Genomic DNA, 20,879 nt, shown 5'->3' on the forward strand with positions numbered 1-20,879 from the left:
TAGTAACAAAAATAAACATTTAGCTATTAAAAAAAAACATATCTTGCGAGTCTGAAAATCTCTAGCCTCTTTTCCCACCTTGCCTAGTTGTTTTTACAATACCATTTTCTATAATGTGAGATTCCTTAGAAATGCAACTATAATGTTATAGAAGATCAAACTGTAAAATAAACTCACAAGAATCTTCCTGAGAGATAAGCTCAGAGTACAAAATATATGCTTCCTTCTGGAATTTATATTCCCCCCATTCCCAACCATATTGGATTTCACTTCCATATTGAATAGCCTTTACAATTTTTGGAAATGTCCTTGGTATTTCCTACAATAAGAGCCTTACAACTTGCCTCCTGATTAATCTTCACGTTTGAGCAGATTCCTTCATCTTTGCTCTCAGATTCTTCACCGTTGCAGTGTGATTTATACGAGATCTTGACCCCATCTGGCAAGGTGTTATGCTTTATTATCACTCTTGAAGATAGATTCTGGAAAATACAAATTATTTATCAAACTTTGAACATTACTTCACAAAAACTCCACAAAATACCAAGTGTAAAGAGCAAACCTTTGGTGAGCAAAGGAAGCTAGTGAAGCAGCGGAGAGGTTCTGTTTGGTATCATCAAATCCTGCTGATTTGTTGAAACCGTGGTTATTCCAGTGCATGGAGTATCTTGGGTAAAGATGAAGACTTAAAGCTTGGATTAGTGCATGAAACTATGATGACGTGGCCATTATGGACACTTGGTTGCAAGAGGGACAAGACTGGCAGCTTAACATTCCAGGGTTTTGATGCTTCAGGCATGATCAAGAGGTAAAAGGAGGTAAATAAAATGTGGAGAAATTGCATTACTAATCAGGGAGAATGGCATAGTGGCACTTACAGAGGACATATTGGAAGGTTCATCCACTGAGGCAATATGGGTGGAGCTCCAAATTAAAACCAGTTCAAACACTCCAGTGGGATTATCCTACAGGCCTCCCAATAGTCACTGGGTGATAGAGGAGCAGACAGGACAAATTATGGAAAGATGTAAAAGCTTCAGTGTTGTCACAGTGGATGACATTAGCTTCACCAATATTGATGGATCTTATTAGTGAAAAAGGCTTGGATGGGACTGAATCTGTTTGGTGTCTTCAATAAAGTTTCTTCAAATAGTATGTGGATAGTCCAACTCGAGGAAGGGACATACTTTAGACAATAGACAATAGGTGCAGGAGTGGACCATTCGGCCCTTCAAGCCAGCACCGCCGAAGGACCTTGCATTGGCAAACAAGCCTCATCAACCACTGGTGTATCAGTGGGAGAGCACTTTGGCAACAGTGATCACAACTCCATATGTTTTAAGATATTTGTGAATAATGATAAATCAGGACCAAAGGGGAAAGTACTAAATTGGGTTAAGGCAGATTCCAACATTGTTGGTCAGGAACTAGAAAGAGTACATTGGGAGCAGCTGTTATTGGGCAAGTTCACATTAGACCTTTGAGAATCATTTCAAGACCAGCAGATCAGAGTTCAGAAGTAGCATGTTCCTCATAAGGTCATACGTGATAGGAGCAGAATTAGGGTATTCGGCCCATCAAGTCAGCTCAATCATGGCTGATCTATCTCTCCCTCCTAACCCCATTCTCCCGTCATAGCCATTGACGCCTGTACTAATCAACACCCGTACTAATCCTGTAATGATGAAGGATAAGGACGGCACAGTAAGGGAGGCTCAGACAAACTGTAAGGTTCTAAATTGGTCAGTTTAGGAAGAGTTTAGAAGTGTGGTAAGGTTCAGGAAACATAAATCAGGCAGGGCTTTTTGAAGAATATAGGGAGCCTTGAAATATAATTGGCAAGTTGCATTAAAGAAAATCACAAGGGTTCTTATACGTACTTTAAAAACACAAGGTTAACTAGAGAGAAGGTAGGACCACTCAAGGATAAAGGAGATAATTTTTGTTTGGAGTCAGAGGAAATAGGTGAGGTACTAAATGAGTACTTTTCATCTGTATTCATCAGAGAAGGACATGGAGGATAGTGAGATCTGAGCAAGTATACAAACATGCTCGGCCAGATTGAGATCAAGAGGCAATGCTGGATCTCTTGAAAAGGATTTGATAAGCTGATGGGATCTATCAGTATTAACAGTAACAATATTAAATACACAACTAGGGATATTCTGCAGTTCGCCAAATTATGTGAAGACTCAAGGCTTATGGGGATAGGGGAGGGAAATGATATTTGGGTAAAAGATAAGCCATGATCTTGTTGATTGGCAAAGCAGGTTCGATGAGCAATTGGCCTTTTCCTACTACTACTTTTTATGTTCTCTGGGCTACTCACAAAACCAAGTTCCCTCATAACTGGAATCAAATAACTAAATCTATTCAGAACCCTCTCAAAAGCCTCCACATTGTTCCTAAAGAATGGTGTTTCAGATTGGGACACAATTTTCACAGTAAAAACTTGAAGACAAGATGAAAGTTATAAAAGTTACAAGGAAATAACAGCAAGAAGAAAATAGCTTGCCAGATGAAGTGGAGAGACAGGGATGTGCAATCAGCTGGGTGCTCTGGCACAGAGCCAACGTCGACTTAATTGATGATCTTTCTATGTCATAACCTTCCTTTTAATCTGTCTTTTTAAAATAGCCAGGTAAATTGTCCATAGGTTTATCAACATATTAATTCAAATCTTGTGAGTACTTTATCATGGTCCTCTCTCTTATGGCAAGCAAACAGTACAACTAAAATAAATTGAAATTCCCAGTGAACAGGATTTACATTATAGGCATCTTTAATTAGCTGAACCACATTACTGGAATCCTCCTTCAATTCACCCACTGCAGACTTTGGAATCATTTTGCTCAGATCCTGGAACAAAACAAAAAGATATCAGATAAATTATCTTTGTTACTTCAGCAATGCTACAAGAAGACTGGAAAAAAATCTGCTGTAACAAGAATAATGATGTTTCAACAAGAAGCAGGAAAATTAACTACCGTATTTCCCGGCAATGAAGACGCACCCCCAATTTTAAGTTGCTAAATTTTGAAAAAAGGATGGCTTTAGATTAGATTAGGTTAGATCCATTATTTGTCATTCAGACCTCTCTGTCTGAACAAATGTCGTTGCCTGCAGCCATACATATAATAATAAACAACAAAACACACAATAAACACAAATTAACATCCACCACAGTGAGTTCACTTGGCACCTCCTCACTTTGATGGAGGCAAAAGTCTTAAAGTTACTGTCTCTTCCCTCCTCATTCTCCCTCTGCGCTGAGGCGATATGTTGTTACCCCACCGGGCGATGGTAGTCAGTCCTGTGGCTCAACCGAGCTCTGCGAACGGGCCAGTTCAAGCTCCGCGGCCCGGGGTGGTCGAAGCTGCCGCCCTCCAGTCCAGCGGATGCAGCTGTTGCCGCGGGAGCTCCGGAAAACAGGCACCAGCCTGTGACCTGTGAGCTCCCGACGATGTCGTCCACTGGCCCGCTGCCGAGCCCCGGGTTCAGGTCGCCGCTGCCGGAATGCTGCCTCAGCCACCGGAGCACCGTCTCAGCCCCGCGCCGGGCTGCCCACACCGGAGCGCCGTCTCAGCCCCGAGCCGGGCCACTCTCACCGGAGCGGCGTTGTCTCAGCCCCGAGTTGTGCCGCTGACACTGGAACGCCAGAACGCCGCCGCAGCTCGAAGACGGCCAGACCCGCGTTGTAAGTCCTGGCTGGCTCTGCCTCCGGAGCCTCGAGGTCGGTCGCAGTTGGAGGCCGCCAGCTCCACCATTACTCCAGGTGTGGTCTCACCAAGACCCTGTACAACTGCAGTAGAACCTCCCTGCTCTTATACTCAAATCCTTTTGCTATGAATGCTAACATACCATTCGCTTTCTTCACTGCCTGCTGCACCTGCATGCCTACTTTCAATGACTGGTGTACCATGACACCCAGGTCTCGTTGCATTTCCCCTTTTCCTAATCGGCCACCATTCAGATAACATTTTTTTGCCCCAGGTTTGGATGTTGTGCCCAGGTCGGCTCGCTTGCCCCAGGTCTGGCTGCAGTTCCCAGGTCGGCTGCTTGCTCCGGGAATGGCTGCAGAGAGAGAGAAAGAGAGCGAGCCCGGGATGGAGCAGCCAGCCTTCCGCCCAGTAGCTACCCGCCAACACTCCTGCCTGTGCTGACCCAGGCCAGACTCCCCACACGCTGTGAAAGGAACTCTCCTCCCCCCCCCCACCAGCAACGCTGTCCTTTTACAGCCACTTCCCATCGACTGCCAGCAAAGAGGGATAGACTTGGCCATCCCTCAGTATAGCAACATCGTTCTTGATGTTGCTGTACTGAGGGATAGCTAACAACCTAACCTTCGGCCTCCAAGACGCAGGTAAATTTTTGTGCCTTATTTTTGGGTAAAAAATAGCATCTTCATTTGCCGGGAAATACGGTATTTAAAATTATTAAATTAACTATTTAAAATAGTTTAAAATTATTATTAGTAGTGATTAGAATTTGATTGTTTACATAAACCTTCATGTACTCCTAGCGTCTCAGTATACTGGAAAAACTATAAGATAAACTTATCAGAGCTGTGCTTGAAAGGAGCATACAATAGAATAATCAGGTTAACAGCACAGTGACATTATGTCCGTTCTTTGCTTTGTTTAATTTTAGCTTCTGGTTGAATTTAAATAGTTTTTTTTATATTCCATGAAATCCTCAAACTCTGTTGACCAACTCCTTTCCCCCTCAGGCAATTATTGATCTTTTAAATATATCCACGCTATTCAACAATGCAAAATTTGCCTTGAAAGGTCCACTGTTCAAGAGTATCAAACAAAAAGATAAACTTTCCTGCATCCTAAGAAAAAACACATTTAAGTTTAAAGTACAGCATAATTTAACTTTTTTTCATGGAAATATAGCAATAAATCTGATAGAGTCATTTCACTTTTGGCTATCTTTGGAACATTAGAAAACAAATGCCTTGACAATAGTTGGCCAAATGGCTTAATTATTGTCTGAAGTAATTCAATGCAGGTTAAACTAAGTACTTTTACTTTACCTCAGACAAGCCTAAATTCCAACACCCTGACATTGGGATAACTTATTTGATATATACCTCACAGCAGAGAATAATACAGTAGAAACCTGGTTCTAACTCTTTTGAAGGAAAACAAGTTTGTGGAAGGCAAACATGTGGCTAATTAATATGGAAGTCATGGTTAATTGATACTTGCTGTTTTCTCCTTTACCCCTGAGGTCAGAAACAAATTCACAGCTTTCCTTTCCTGTTATCCATTTACCTATTTATCATCTTATTCATGTACAAAGTGAAAAGTAGTTTGGGTTAAAGACGTTCTGTTCTTGTTTCATATTCTAGGCTAACATTCTCTAAATGACGTGGATAAATTTAATATTTTTCATAAAATACTATTGTAGAGGTAATATTTTATGATTGGTAACTTGGTACTTTCCACATTTTTGTGAAATAATATCATAATGGAGTCATGTGAAAATGTAGCTGGCAAAATTATTCTTTAACTTGTCTGAATATTGACCTCATTTTCAATAGTTAACAATTGTGTTGACTTTAATCACAAATCATTACCTGGTATATTGGCATAATTTTACTTGTGACTGCAAAAATGGGTTGGATGTTGTTTTCTGCCAATTTAGTAGCCAGCTCAGCAACAGATGGATAATCCTAGAAAGCAAACAAAGACAAAAATCTTTTTGTCACATCAAGGCTGGAAGAAAACCACAATTATCACATCACACACCTGAGCTACATTGGGATCAATATCTGTGTAAATTACGAATCTTGCCATTCAGAAATAAAAGATCGTCCACCCAATTTATGAACTATCATATATTAATTGACATTGAATTCAAGTTAATAATTTAACCTGAAAAATGGAGACCAGTTGACTCCATAATGAATGCTGATTAGCTGATTCACAGCTTGTGATTAGGCTGCTCACCATCTTGGCTGCCTTGATGCCAAACCAAAAGCATCAAACTAATTATCTGCATGGAACACCCCTCCACTCACCTTCTCTACCGCATAGTGAGGTACTAGCAGTGCACTTTAAACTCCAGTGATTGTGTTAGCAATCTTGAATTCTTTACCGATGATGTGAGATTTGAAATCAATAAATAACATTCATAAATGTGCTAGTCAATGACTTGGGAGTATCTCTAATATTTATTTGCAGCTCATCAAAATAAAGAACTAGACGCTGGTTAATACACAAAGGACACAACGTTTTGGAGTAACTCAGCAAGTCAGGTAGCTTTTCTAGAGAACTGGAGAAACTTCTGGAGAACTGGAGAAACAGTCCAATAGCATATTGCCATGCTTAAGCACACCCCCAATTCGCAGATTGTACAGAAATACTCCACTGATCCCGCATGCAAGAGGCGCCATGTTTTGGCACCATTTCCAATGTCCAGTCCACGCTTTAGCTGTTAGGAGCCGTGCCCATTCCAGGCAACCCCCAGGCGGAAGCGGTCCGCCAGCCATTGCTTTCGTGGGATGTGCGGGTTGACCTCCATGCTGACGTCCCTCTCCTTGCCCATCCACCTTTGTTCCCTGGAGGTGCCTCCAGCAGCTGAACTTTGTTCATTCATGATGGCCCGGACCACATTTTTTTGGTCAACCTTTATTATATACCTATCTGAGCTTCTACACCCTTATACACCCGCCCGCTTTCTCAGGTCAGATAATCAGCTGCTCCTGAGTGGGCCTAAAACTAAGCTGAAGCTCAGAGGGGACCGTGCCTTTGCTGTGTCAAATTGCACCCAAATTATGGAACGTATCTGCCTCTCCACATTAAACAGGTTCCCAATCTTTCTCTGTCTGTTTTTCTAAAAATGATACTTCTTAAAATTCCCATCTCTTCTCCGTGGGCCTTTGATACCACAGTAAGGTTATGTCGACTTTATTTAATTCCCCAAATACTTGATTTTAATTTCTTTCCCATTGTATTTTTGATGATGCTGGTTTATTCCGTGGCTATTTTATTTTTACTCATGTTTTATGTCTTTTAATTTATTGTTGTATTTCATATGTAATTTTTGCGCCTCATGTGAGCTGTTATGGTGTCTGTTTATGATGTCTTGTTTATTCTTCTGTACAGCACTTTGGTCAACGTTGGCTGTTTTAAAGTGCTTAACAAATAAAGTTGGATTGGATTGGATATAATGTCATGGTGAGTTGCCTTCTTGGACTACTGCAGTCCATGCGATGGTGGAATTCCCACCAGTACATACCTATGTTGGTACAATCAACTGGTTTATTGGACAATTTCTGAGGTGAGTTGATATTCAACCACATTGCTCTGCTGCGGAAATCGCATTCAGTCCAGACCAGTCCATTTGAGGTCAGCATGTTTCCAGCTGCTTCATCCAAGAGGAAGGATACTTCCCCAATATGGCGGTGCTGTACAAGTCTGAGGCTGGTAAATGGTGCAGCTGTGAGTTAAGGGCCTGTCCCATGGGCATGCGACCTGCATGCGGCAAGCGCGACCTAAAGGGCAGGTCCCACCAGGATGCACCTGCATGCGGCAAGCGCGACCAAACCAGAAGCGGGAGCCGCGCGGAGGTCGAGTGAGTGACACGGCGTCGAGGCGGCTGCGAGCTGGCAGGCCGTTGCCGCGCAGAATTTTTAAACACGGTCAGTTTTTCGGAGCCCCACGCGATGTCGGCTCAAGCGACCACGTTAGGTTGCGCTTGCCGCATACAGGTCGTATGCCCGTGGGACAGGGCCTTAAGTGATCACCAGTTGCAGTCCTAGTTTATGCTGAAGGAGAATGACAATGACCAGAACTGAAATGGACTGGTGGACGTGCAGTATCCCTGTCCCCTGTCTCCATTAAAGGTGTGGATGAGCAGTTTACCAGGGAGTACAAATACCTGGGAGTGAAGCTGAACAGTAAACTGGACTGTTCAAGAAGGAACTGCAGATGCTGGAAAATCGAAGGTAGACAAAAGTGCTGGAGAAACTCAGCGGGTGCACCAGCATTTATGGAGCGAAGGAAATAGGCAACGTTCGGGCCAAAACACTTCTTCAGGCTGATGTAGGGTGGGGGGAGGGGGGGCGGGAAGAAGAAAGGAAGAGGAGGCGCCAGAGGGCTGAGGGAGAGCTGAGAAAGGGAGGAGACAGCAAGGTCTACCAGAAATTGGAGAAGTCAATGTTCAAGCCGCTGGGGTGCAGACTGCCCAAGCGGAATATGAGGTGCTGCTTCTCCAATTTCCGGTGGTGCTCACTCTGGCCATGGAGGAGGCCCAGGACAGAAAGGTCGGATTCGGAATGGGAGGGGGAGTTGAAGTGCTGAGCCACCGGGAGATCAGGTTGGTGGACTGTGGACTGTGCGGAGGTGTTCGGCGAAACGATCGCCAAGCCTACGCTTGGTCTCACCGATGTAGATCAGCTGACACCTAGAGCAGCGGATGCAATAGATGAGGTTGGAGGAGGTGCAGGTGAACCCCAGGAATGCTGAGGCCCTGTACAAGAAGGGACAGAGCTGCCTGTACATTTTGAGAAGGTTCTGCTCCCTCAATGTCTGCATAGAGTCATAGAGTGATACAGTGTGGAAACAGGCCCTTCGATCCAACTCACCCACACTGCCAATAATGTCCCAGCTACACTACTCCCTCTTGCCTGCACTTGGTCCATATCTCTCCAAACCTGTCCTATCCATGTACCTGTCTAACTGTTTCTTAAACGATGGGATAGTCCTAGCCTCAACCACCTCCTCTGACAGCTTGTTCCAGACACCACCACCCTTTGTGTGAAAAAGTTACTACTCGGATTCCCATTAATCTGCATCTGCAGTGAAATGCTGCAGATGTTCTACCAATCGGTGGTAGCCAGTGCCATCTTCTTCGCTGCCATGCGCTGGGGCAGCAGGGCAAAGGCTGTGGACGCCAATAGGATCAACAAACTCATCAGGAAGGCTGGTCCTGTCCTGGGGGCGGAGTTGGAATCTTGGGAAGTGGTCTTGGAGGGGAAGATGCTCCTCAAACTGTGGGGCATGCTGGACAATACAGCTCACCCCCTCCATGAAACACTGGTCAACCTGAGGAGTACCTTCAGCACAGACTGGTTCCACCCAGCTGCAGGACAGAACGCCACAGGAGATCCTTCTTCCCTGTGCCTATCAAACTTTACAACTCCTCCCTTTCTGTCGTGGGGTAAACTGAGACTGAGACTGGCCCCCCACCTCCTCAATCTTTGCACATCCCCAAAGCCTTACCACTCATCACTCTATTTTCATGTTTCATGTATTTTGTGCTTTTTAGCAAATTAATTTCCCTTCTGTGATAAATAAAGTTCTCTTGTATCGTATCATATTGTGGGCGGAGTTCTTAGTTATTTGTTAATTTCTGCTATTCAAGAGTGATTTCCCTCCATTGCATGAAATGCATGATATAAATTTTTAAAATTTGCAGGAATATAATTTTAAACAATTGAGAATCAGTGGTAATTTGTAAAATTAACAATGCTGTGTTTCAGTGGTGTGTATTATGCACCAAAACATTCAAAGATGATTCACTATTGGTACTTATCCAAACATTGACATTGAGTCATGTACAGAAGTGTATATGAAGGGTATATGGTTAGGATATATGAAATCATAAATAGGCATGCATTGTGTATTGCAAGGTGTCATTCTACATATTTCCTGTTATAAAATAGATTTTCCAGCAAAGTTGGAACTACAAAATAAAAATGTTCTTTAATTGGATCTGCTGCAATATTGGGGTTGCAGTAGCCATTTCTTTCATCAAGCAATTCATCCACTCCTGAGCCAAACATATGGGGCCTAACAATGAAAGCAGAAATACAACTGAAGCCAACGTTAATGAACTTACCACGGAAATAGTCCACTAGGATCAAAGGAAAACAAAATTGATAAATACAATTCTGCTCTATCATCAGCCAAGTGGGAGTGTTTCTTAGCTGTAATACTTAGGCTCCACATTGAAACCGGTTAGTTCTGTTTATAGAAACAGCATTGATCGAGGTTACACTTACATATTTTGTGTTATCTTCATAAAAGCCATCTTTGTTAAGATGACATTTGCCATCATTGGGCGTTAGGATTGCTCCAAGTTTTCCATCTCCAGCAAAATGAAATCCATCATCTGAAGTATACACAAGAAGACGTGTGACATTGCGCCATCCAATCTGATCCTGTGGGGAACAGAGCTCTTTTTAGATTCCAGCAATATTTAATTGTGCTTTTATGCAAGCCTTTACAAAGACAAAATTGTTTGAAGGTTTTCAGATTTTTATAACTTCTTCAAAAATTAACAGAAGCGATATTAATATTTTACTTGTGATACATCTATTAGCTTTAACTGATGGAATGAGGCTTCTGGAACACAGTGGACACAGGGCAAGCTGGCCAGGAGCGGAAATCCCGGGGGGTGGGGGCAGGAGGGACAAGTCCCCCCTCCTGTTTTGAGAGGTGGGGGACAATCCCCCCCCCCCCCCCCCCCATGTTTTGTAATCCGGATTTTAAACCCTGGTGAAATCTCCGCTTTCCGCGAGACAGTGGAGGTGGGACTGATGATCAAGGGCGCCAATTGGGCAAGGGTGACGTCGGTCAGCAGGCAATGGGGGCGGGACCATGATAATTCAGCACGATGATTGGAGGAGGGAAGTGTCGGTCAGAGGCAGAAGTAGGGGGAGTGGGACTGAGGATAGAACGCGGTGATTGGAGGAGGGAGACGTCCATGGGGCAAAGTTCAGAGCGGACCTTGAATTGCATGCCCAGGTCAAGCGAGAAACTCTCGGAGGACCAGGACACAGACCTGCGCCTCATCCGCGGCCAGGGTCGATCCCGGCTCTCCGGCGCTGCTATCGCGACCGCACCACCACCGGACCATCGCCGTCCCCACCTGAGTGCCCCCGTCCCCCCCGTTCCCCCACGCCCGGGGGGTGGCCACATATGTCGGGAGTTAGACGGGAGTGGTGCCCCCAGGCCCACAGCCAGCGCAGAGAAGCAGCGCTAAATCTAGCTCAACTACGCGCTGGATGTGGGCCTTACGCAATTTTTTTCAGCGACTGCCAGCACCTGTCAATAATTACCGTCCATAGGCCCCACGGCTGAAGCCTCCGAAGCCGTGTGTGTGTGTGTGTGTGTGTGTGTGTCCATGCGCCCGCGGCCGCCAATAAATTGTGTCCCCCCCCTGTCCCCTCCATGTTTTGATAGCGATTTCCGTGCCTGAAGCTGGCTGTGAATATTCCCACTGAACCTTTGTTCCTTGCCCCAACTCGCCTTCCTGTTTAATAATTCCGGCAAAGAAAAGCCAAAAAGATATCCATCAATCCGATATTATGCAAGTTACACTTAAATATAAGGACTCTAGCAAGTCCATTTTGGTTTTTCCAACATTGAAGGCATGGGTGTCTGTTTATTGGACGAGCACCTGTGAGTACTATACAGCTGCTGGTTGCTTTTTAAGTGTTAATAGCAGTTACATTTTTTGGTTTGTTTTTAAAACAATGGAAACCAAGGCCAGGCCAAGAAGTAAGTTTCAGGGAATTTATGAGTCAATGTCAAATACGGGTGAACATTTGTCCATTGTGTTGTCATGTTCGGAGCAGTGCAGAGGACCTGGGAATGCCCCCTGGCAGGTTATTGAAAGTGAAAGCCATTTTACTCTGAACCTGACAGAAACCAAGGTACAAATTGTGTCAAAATGTAGTTAACTCCTCTGAGTTCCAGCCTTACCCTACACACTGCCGCTTGCATCATGGCATCCAGTCCTGCCTCTGGAGGGTCCAGGTTTCCGGAAATAGACTGTTTCCCAACTTCTTTAGTGAATAGTTGTGCATCATTTGTTAGCTTGAGGACATGTCGGAAATCAAACGGAGGCTGACATTTCTCATTTTTATTAGGGCACGGATTTTTCATCTTCTCTTTGTGGGTGTTAACAAAGGGCAGCACTGTCTTGTCCACAAAGGAACCAAATCCTGCAAGCAATAAAACTCATTATTTGAGGAGGTTTTTTTTGTGGTTATTATTCATTTGCATTGGATATTATTAATGTCCCTGATCTTGAGCAAGTTAAGTGTATGTAGCCTCGCACAGTGATCAGATTGCCAAGAGTAAACCCATGTTTACTGTTGTTATTTCTACTCACGTATTTACCATTATCTTGAATGGGTTCCAATTATTTATAAGAAATGACTAGCCCCTTCCAAAATCTTAATTATTCTTGATGTCTGTGATGAGAGTTGGCTATTGGCAATCTTTATCTTAATGGCAATTTTCAGTGAAATTCTACCCTTCCATATCCATTGAGTGACAAAAGGTCAATACTAAATTGCAAGATAAAAATGTCCACGTCTTGAGGTACCTAATTCCCCTATACTCCAATTGAACAGCTTTTATTCATTTGTCCAACAGAAAATTGGTTCCATGGAAGACTGAGAATGGTATTCATGGCAGTCATTGTGTTCAGATCATCTGGGCAATGCATTTATTGAGAATGTATTGTGAAGGCAGAAGCAGGTAAAAGTGCTACTAATGTTGGTCATCTGATTAACTGCAAGCACTTCTGCTAACTAATTTTTGTCCTGAGGGTAATAGATAGGGTGAATGCACAGGGTCGTTAACGCAGAGTAGTAGAATCAAGAAGCAGGGGACATGGGTTTAAGGTGAGAAGAAAGACTTAATAGGATCCTTAAGGGCAACATTTTCATCCTGAGAGTGGTGGGTATACAGACCGAACTGCCAGAGGAAGTGGTCGAGTCAAGTCCTATAACAGCATTTAAAAGACACTTGAACAGGTACATGGATAGGAAAGATTTAGAGGGATATAGGCCAAGTGCCAGCAGGTGGGACTACCAAAGATGACACATCTTGGATGGGATGAACCTGTCGGGCCCAGAGGACGGTTTCAGTTCTGGATGACTATGACTCGAAAGAGAACTGAGAAGTTTGAAATTTGATTCCTTTAATCTTTGAGGGTAAAACCATTTGGTAATCTCACCACCCAAAAATAGAAGGAAGTAAGGGGAATAAAGGAGAAAACAACCCCATTATTGGGTTGGATATCCCACATGAAGTTTGGAACTGAGCTAACTTTAAATGGTATATGGGTCACATTTGCTGAGCATCTGAATTATAGCATAGTCATAGTACAACCAATATAATGTGTGGAGAAAATCCAAAGAAATTACAATTTCTCAGGAGAAGGAGATTAGATATTATCCACTCCACAGGGTATAATGCAGAAGAGAAATTTGCCCTGATGCCCAATTATTTCTATGTTTTAACTGCTATTAAGAGGTTCCGTTTTTCCCCATTTTTTAAAATATATCCTAATATTTAAAACAGTAAACTAAATCCAATGGAAGAGCAAGTTGCTAAATTGGCAATTAAACATGATCTGAATGTCCAAATGAAACTTTCCTCTTTATTTTGAATTCCAATGCAGAACATTATGCTGTGGCTCAAGACATAAGTAATTTTTACAGTGGAAGGGAGCTAACTGCCAACCTCTGAATTTGGTGAAAAGTTATGCTACGCCACTAGATTTTGGGCTATTAATTCAAAGTAGGCAAAGCAGAAAATGGTAGGCTCACCAATTTGAATAGATTTTGTGACACTTTTCAAGGCTTCAAGAAGCTGTCCTCCCAGATTCTTCACCTTCTCCAAGTCATCTTTCATGGAATAAGACAGATCCATGAGATAGTACAGGTCAACGGGGTAACCTTCAGCACGCTTAAATTTCACCTCAATCTCCTGTGGGCTGCCTAAAACACAAAACAATCAAGGAATTAGCAACCAATAAGTGGGACACGCCATTATTTTTTTCTCCACTTCATATGTGCGATCTTAAACCTTTGGCTATTTAATGTTGCACAACAGCAGTTGCAAAATAATGCACCATTTATTTTTGTGATCTTTAGAACCTGGTTTCTCTCTAAAGCCCCAAACCATATATCAAAGATCAACTGCTTAACTCCTAATATGTCATTTGCACCACTACACTCTACCCCAATAAATGCACGCAACTAGCCTTTGACATGCACAGTTCAACAATGTTTGTAGGGACAATAAACAATAGGTGCAGGAACAGGCCATTCGGCCCTTCAAGTCAACACTGCCATTCACTGCGATTGTGGCTGATCATCCACAATCAGTACCCCATTCTTGCCTTCTCCCCATATCCCTTCGCTATCTTTAAGAGCTCTATCTAACTCTCTTGAAAGCATGCAGAGAATTGGCCTCCACACATTCACAACTTTGGGTGAAAAAGTTTTTCTTCATCTCCGTTTTAAATGGCCTAACCCTGAAGGGCCTGTCCCACTTGGGCGTCATTTGTGTGTAATTCATGCAACATCATTTACGCGTCACGATGTACGACGTGTGCGTCATGACGCGCACATGATGCGCGCATGGTGTGTGGTGACGTAGGCAGTGACGCGCGGCGTCCCAGGATTTTGGGATGTTCAAATTCTTCGCGCCCCATCTGACGCCCAAGTGGGACAGGCCCTTAATCCTTAAACTGTGGCCCCTGGTTCTGGACTCCTCCAACATTGGGAACATGTTTCCTGCCTCTAGCGTGTCCAATCCCTTAATAATCTTCTATGTTTCAATAAGAATCCCTCTCATCCTTCTAAATTCCAGAGTATACAAGCCCAGTCACTCCATTCAATCAACATATGACAGTCCCGCCATCCTGGGAATTAACCTCGTGAACCTACGCTGCACACCCTCAATTGCAAGAATGTCCTTCCTCAAATTTGGAGACCAAAAGTGCACACAATACTCCAGGTGTGGTCTCACCAGGGCGCTGTACAACTGCAGAAGGACCTCTTTGCTCCTATACGTAACTCCTCTTGTTATGAAGACCAACATGCCATTAGCTTTCTTCACTGCCTGCTGTACCTGCATGCTTACTTTCAGTGACTGATGAACAAGGACCCCCAGAACTTGTTCTACTTCCCCTTTTCCCAACGACACCATTCAGATAATAATCTGCCTTCCTGTTTTTGCCACCAAAGTGCATAACCTCACATTTATCCACATTATACTGCATCTGCCATGCATCTGCCCACTCACCCAACCTGTCCAAGTTACCCTGCATCCTCATAGCATCCTCCTCACAGTTCACTCTGCCACCCAGCTTTGTGTCATCTGCAAATTTGCTAATGTTACTTGTAATCCCTTCATATAAATCATTGATGTATATTGTAAATAGCTGCGGTTCCAGCACCGAGCCTTGCGGTACCCCACTAGACACTGCCTGCCATTCTGAAAGGGACCCGTTAATCCCTACTCTTTGTTTCCTGTCTGCCAACCAATTTTCTATCAATGTCAGTACCCTATCCCCAATGCCATATGCTCTAATTTTGCCCACTAATCTCTTATGTGGGACCTTATCAAAGGCTTTTTGAAAGTCCAGTTACACTACATCCACTGGCTCTCCCTTGTCCATTTTCCTAGTTACATCATCAGAAAATTCCAGAAGATTAGTAAAGCATGATTTCCCCTTCGTAAATCCATGCTGACTCGGACCGATCCTGTTACTGCTATCCAAATGTGCCGCTATTTCATCTTTTATAATTGACTCCAGCATCTTCCTCAACATCGATGTCAGGCTAACTGGTCTATAATTCCCTGTTTTCCCTCTCCCACCTTTTTAAAAAAGTGGGATAACATTAGCTGCCCTCCAATCCACAGGAACAGATCCTGAATCTATAGAACATTGGAAAATGATCACCATTGCTTCCACAATTTCTTGAGCCACTTCCTTAAGTGCCCTGGGATGCAGACCATCAGGCCCTGGGGATTTATCAATCTTCAGACCCATCAGCCTACCCAACACCATTTCCTGCCTAATGTTAATTTCCTTCAGTTCCTCTGTCACCCTAGTCTTTCTTAGAGAGAAGAGAGATCAAAGTACGTGTTCAACTCATCTGCCATTTCCTTGTCCCCATAATAAATTCACCTGTTTCTGTCTTCAAGGATCCAACTTTGGTCTTAACTAATTTTTTCCTCTTCACATACCTAAAGAAGCTTTTACTATCCTCCTTTATATTCGTGGCTAGCTTTCCTTCGTACCTCATCTTTTTTCCCCGTACTGTCTTTTTAGTTATCTTCTTGAAACCTCGGTTTCAAACCTCAGAATAAAGGATCAGATATTCAAAGGGCATTTGCACAGGTGCATGGACATGAAAGGATTAGAGGGATATGGGCCCAACAAAGGCAGCTGGGATTAGTACAGTTGGCTTCTTGTTGGCATGTGCAGGTTGGGCTAAAGGGCTTTTTTTCTGTGCTATATGACTCTATTTACCCCCATGAACATTCAACACAATCACAGCTGATCTACCTCAACATATTTTCCTGCCCTTTGCCCATATCTTTGTTTTAAACACAATCAATAACTAAGCCTCTACAGCCCTCTGAGGAAATAATTCAAAGATTCATTATGCTTTTCTTCCTAAGTAAGACATAACAATTAGTTTCACACTGTGTCCCTTGGTCTCAACTCCTCATCCAGGGAAAACATACTTCCCATTTCTGAAGAAGGATTTCGACCCGAAACGTTGGAGTCTGAAGAAGGGTTTTGACCCGAAACATTGCCTATTTCCTTTGCTCCATCGATGCTGCCTCACCCGCTGAGTTTCTCCAGCATTTTTGTCTACCTTCCCATTTCTAGCCTGTTCAACCATTTAGAATCTGGATTTCAATTACAGTATTTCTTATTTCTTCTCAATCTTCCTTCAGATGACAGGCCTAGCATGCCAAGTACCAGTCTGGTGAGTATTAATTGTAGCAAAATAACTTTAGGTTAGCAAACTCTTGTATACAAATCCCAAAGCAATAGAGGTCAACTAGAAAGCAATTGCCTTTTTAACTGCCTTCTACATCTGCACAAAGCCACACAGAATGCTGCCTGACCTGCTGAGTTACTCCAGCACTTTTTGTCTTTTTTTATATACTACCAGATGCAGTTCCTTGCTTCTACATTCTATGTCTGTATTTAACTTCTACTGAGTTGTCATAATGATACACAGGTCCCTTTGAACATCAATATTTCCCGTCTCTCACCATTTAAAATTACTCAGGATTTCTGCTTTTCTACCTCACATTTTCCACACTGTAGACCACATTGTTGCCCATTCATTTAATATCTTTATCCCCTTGACGTTTCTTTCCATTTTTATAGCTATTCGTATTTCCACTTAGGTTTTGTGTCATCCATTTGTTTGCACAAGAGCCAAGGTTGTTGTGGACTGATTGGACTGATTGGGACAACCCTGAATGGACTGATCCAGGATGGGGAAGAATCTGCCTACAGACAGGAAGTGACACAGCTGGCGGTCTGGTGCCATCGCAACAACCTGGAGCTCAATGCTCTTAAGACAGTGGAATTGATAGTAGACTTTAGGAGAGCTCCCCCTCCCCTCACCCTGCTCATCAACAACACCACAGTCACATCTGTGGAGTCTTTTAAGTTCCTGGGAACCATCATCTCCAAGGACCTTAAATGGTGGGCCACCATCGACTCTACAGTCAAAAAGGCCCAACAGAGGATGTACTTCCTGCGGCAACTGATGAAGCACAATCTGCCACAGGCAATGATGGTCCAATTCTATACGGCCATCGTTGAGTCTGTCCTCAGCTTCTCCATCATGGTCTGGTTTGGCTCAGCCACCAAGCACGACATCCAGAGGCTGCAGCGAATCGTCTGAACAGCTGAGAAGGTTATTGGCTGAAACCTTCCCTCCATTGACGAACTGTACACTGCAAGGGCCAGGAAGCGAGCGGGTAAGATCATCTCTGATCCCTCTCACCCTGATCACAAACTCTTTGAATGATTTCACCCTGGAAGGCGATTCCGGACTGTCAAAGCTGCCACAGCCAAACATAAAAACTATGTTTTTCCACGAGCAATAGCTCTACTCAATAACCAAAAATCTGTAGCCTCCTTTTGCTCTGGTATTTTATTTAATTCACATGTTTAATCAATAATGTTTTATTATTAATGTTTAATGTTTTATGTGTCATTCCTAACTGTCACTGTATGTCGTTGTCACTTGTGGGCGGAGCAACAAGGCAAATTCCTTGTATGTGAATACTTGGCCAATAAACTTTACATTCATTCATTCTCTCTCGGGTTCCAGAGCACTCCAGTGAGCTTTAAGGAATGAGGTAGACTCTTGTACATCCTACAAATTACTCACTAAACTGATAACACCGATTTGAGGACATAAAAACTTGAGAAACATGTAGTTTATATGTAGTCATTGTGCGTATCATGCAGGAAGGTTGGCCAGGAAACATTCTTATAATATTACATCACAAAGGACCTGTGTCAGGACATGATATTCGAGTGAAAGATGTGCATATCTATTCGGAATTTCTGAGTGAATGACGAATCAGAATTTACCACAGGTATACAGGAGAATAAAGGAGGATCTAATTTGAGAGAATTCATATACCGACAGACTGTGCGTAATCTTAATTTACTGAATGTGGTTTAAAAAGACACTGAAGGCATTTAAAGGGTTCTGGGTTAGGTGCATTGTGGAGGAATAAAAATATTGCGAATTTTTGAAAATGACTATGTTTATGGAATGGAATTAATGCAGAGTGCTTCATTAATCTTGAATTTGCGTATTCATGGAATTGAATGTCCCTAAATAAGTACAACCAACAGCCTATACTTTTGAGACACAAGAGACTGCAGATACTGGAATCTTGAACATAAAACTTAGTACTGGAGGAGCTCAGCAAGTCAAGTAATAGTCGTGGATGGGATGAACAGTTGACCTTTCGGTTCGGGGCCCTTTTTCAGTCTGAAGAGGAGTCCTGACCTGAAACATCATTGTCCATTTCCCTCCACAGGTGCTGTCTGATCTGCTGAGTTCTCCCACCACTTTGTTCTGCAGCTTATACTTTGCATGTGCTTAGCAATAACATTGAAAGTCAATTTTCCCCACATTTGGTTTTGGAAGATCATAAGATCATAAGTGATAGGAGCAGTATTCGGCCATTTGGCCCATCAAGTCTACTCTGCCATTCAACCATGGCTGATCTATAGCTCCCTTCTAACCCCATTCTCCTGCTTCTCTCATAACCCCTGACACCCGTACTAATGAAGAATCTATCTCTCCCTGCCTTAAAAATATCAATTGACAGCCTCCATAGCCTTCTGTGGCAAATTCCACAGATTCACCACCTTCTGACGAATGAAATTCCTCCTCATCTCCTTCCTAAAGGAATGTCTTTTAATTCTGAGACTATGACCTCTAGTCCTAGACTTTCCCACTAGTAGAAACATCTTCTCCACATCCACTCTACCAAAGCCGTTCACTATTTGGTGTGAAAGGTGTTTGAAGTAAGGCATTGAATACAGTCCTTTTGACACATCTGCTGAGAAATTCATCTCCTGTCATTGGCACTTGGTGAGGAAAGGCTCATTGTGGTGTATTCAGCACCACCATTTGGAAGTGAATTGCTTGGCAAATGTTTTTTTAATATTTAATCATAGTTAGCAGATGGCCCCATAGCAGAAATGTCCACGTCGCAGAGCTGGAAACTGGAAGTATCCTGAGCTAATTCTGCTACCACCATCATCTATTGCAACAAGTGATGAATTCTATCGATTGTCGTGGAAGCTTGCGTCCTTTTCAGGATGGACGATGACTGTGAGGTGAACATTTGTAACAGGATGGACACAAAAAGATGAAGATCGTGTGCAGATATCTTGAAGAATGCTAACTGCTAACAGTTTATTTTAAACGTGTACATATGAACATGTTAAACACATAAAATCTATCAATATCCTGGGTATTTACCTCGTCGGAGATTCAGTTGAACCCTTTGGGGCCTTATCTGTATCACATTTTCTCCACGTTTTCCAAGTGGAATGTTCAGATCCACATTCACCACATTCACCACATTCATTATATCAACCGCTTCACAACCTCTTTTCTTGAGCTCTTCATCGGAATCACACCGTGCAGTATTTGATTCTCCAGGCTTGGTGAAATTCTACATCAGAAATATCATTATAATATGCAGAAAAGGTCAAATAAAATATCACAGGTTTCAAAGGTCTTTTATTGTCACATGTATCAATTAAGGTCCAGTGATATGCGATTTACCATGCAGCCATACGAAAAAAAAGCAACATGGCACACATCTACATAAAAGTTAACATAAACATCCACCACAGCGGATTCCCCACATTCCTCACTGTGATGGAAGGCAAAATCTTCCTCCTCTTTATTCTCCAGCGGTTGGGGCAGTTGAATCATCCATCGGGGTGATCGAAGCTCCCGCAGCCGGCGGTCCAAGCTCCCGAGTCGGGGTGATCGAAGCTCCAGCGTCCTGCAATTTGGAGTTCCCAAAGTCGGTCTCCCCGAGCTCCGTGATGTTAAGTCCACAAGCACCCACAGATAGAGCTCCGAGGTCAATCCCTGGCAAAGGGATTGCGGGCTCTGCGATATTAAAATCCCGTAGGCTCCCAGTGGTGGAGCCCTCAAAAGTCGGTCTCCAGCAAAATTCCATCTACGTCGAGATTAGAAAAAGGTTCCCCCAACAACCCCCAAATAAAACAAGCTAAAGAACACTAAAAACATACATTTAAAACATGCTATTAAAACACAAAGAAGGAAGGGACAGACAGACTGTTGGCGAGGCAGCCATTACTGGCACCACCTGGTGGTCAGTTATATAATCAATAACAAAGGAAAACGAGGACACAAGTGTCATGACTAGTCTCATGACTAATTTTATGATGAAGTACATGTACAGTCTTAGCAAATTTATGGAAAACGAATAGGTTCATAGGTAAAATCAATCTATGTTTGAAAATGGCCATCAATAGTGCCCACTTTTAGCTGGTGGAATTAGGCTTCATTT

The 20,879-nt window shown here is 43.1% G+C and overlaps 1 protein-coding gene across 2 annotated transcripts in view; it reads right to left on the reverse strand.

The window, feature by feature from the left end:
- Nucleotides 1-20,879, reverse strand: part of itgb2 (integrin, beta 2) — a 96,561-nt gene that overhangs the window by 26,600 nt on the left and 49,082 nt on the right. For both annotated transcript variants that reach the window (XM_055638425.1, XM_055638424.1), the window contains exons 4-10: nucleotides 19,811-20,006; nucleotides 13,583-13,753; nucleotides 11,724-11,965; nucleotides 10,019-10,177; nucleotides 5,588-5,683; nucleotides 2,770-2,859; nucleotides 345-482 (exon numbers count right to left, since the gene is read on the reverse strand). In XM_055638425.1, coding sequence (XP_055494400.1) covers nucleotides 345-482; nucleotides 2,770-2,859; nucleotides 5,588-5,683; nucleotides 10,019-10,177; nucleotides 11,724-11,965; nucleotides 13,583-13,753; nucleotides 19,811-20,006 — 1,092 coding nt within the window. The remainder of the gene's footprint in view (nucleotides 1-344; nucleotides 483-2,769; nucleotides 2,860-5,587; nucleotides 5,684-10,018; nucleotides 10,178-11,723; nucleotides 11,966-13,582; nucleotides 13,754-19,810; nucleotides 20,007-20,879) is intronic.

The sequence above is a fragment of the Leucoraja erinacea genome, chromosome 7, assembly GCF_028641065.1.
Source record: "Leucoraja erinacea ecotype New England chromosome 7, Leri_hhj_1, whole genome shotgun sequence".
Lineage (NCBI taxonomy): Eukaryota > Metazoa > Chordata > Chondrichthyes > Rajiformes > Rajidae > Leucoraja > Leucoraja erinaceus.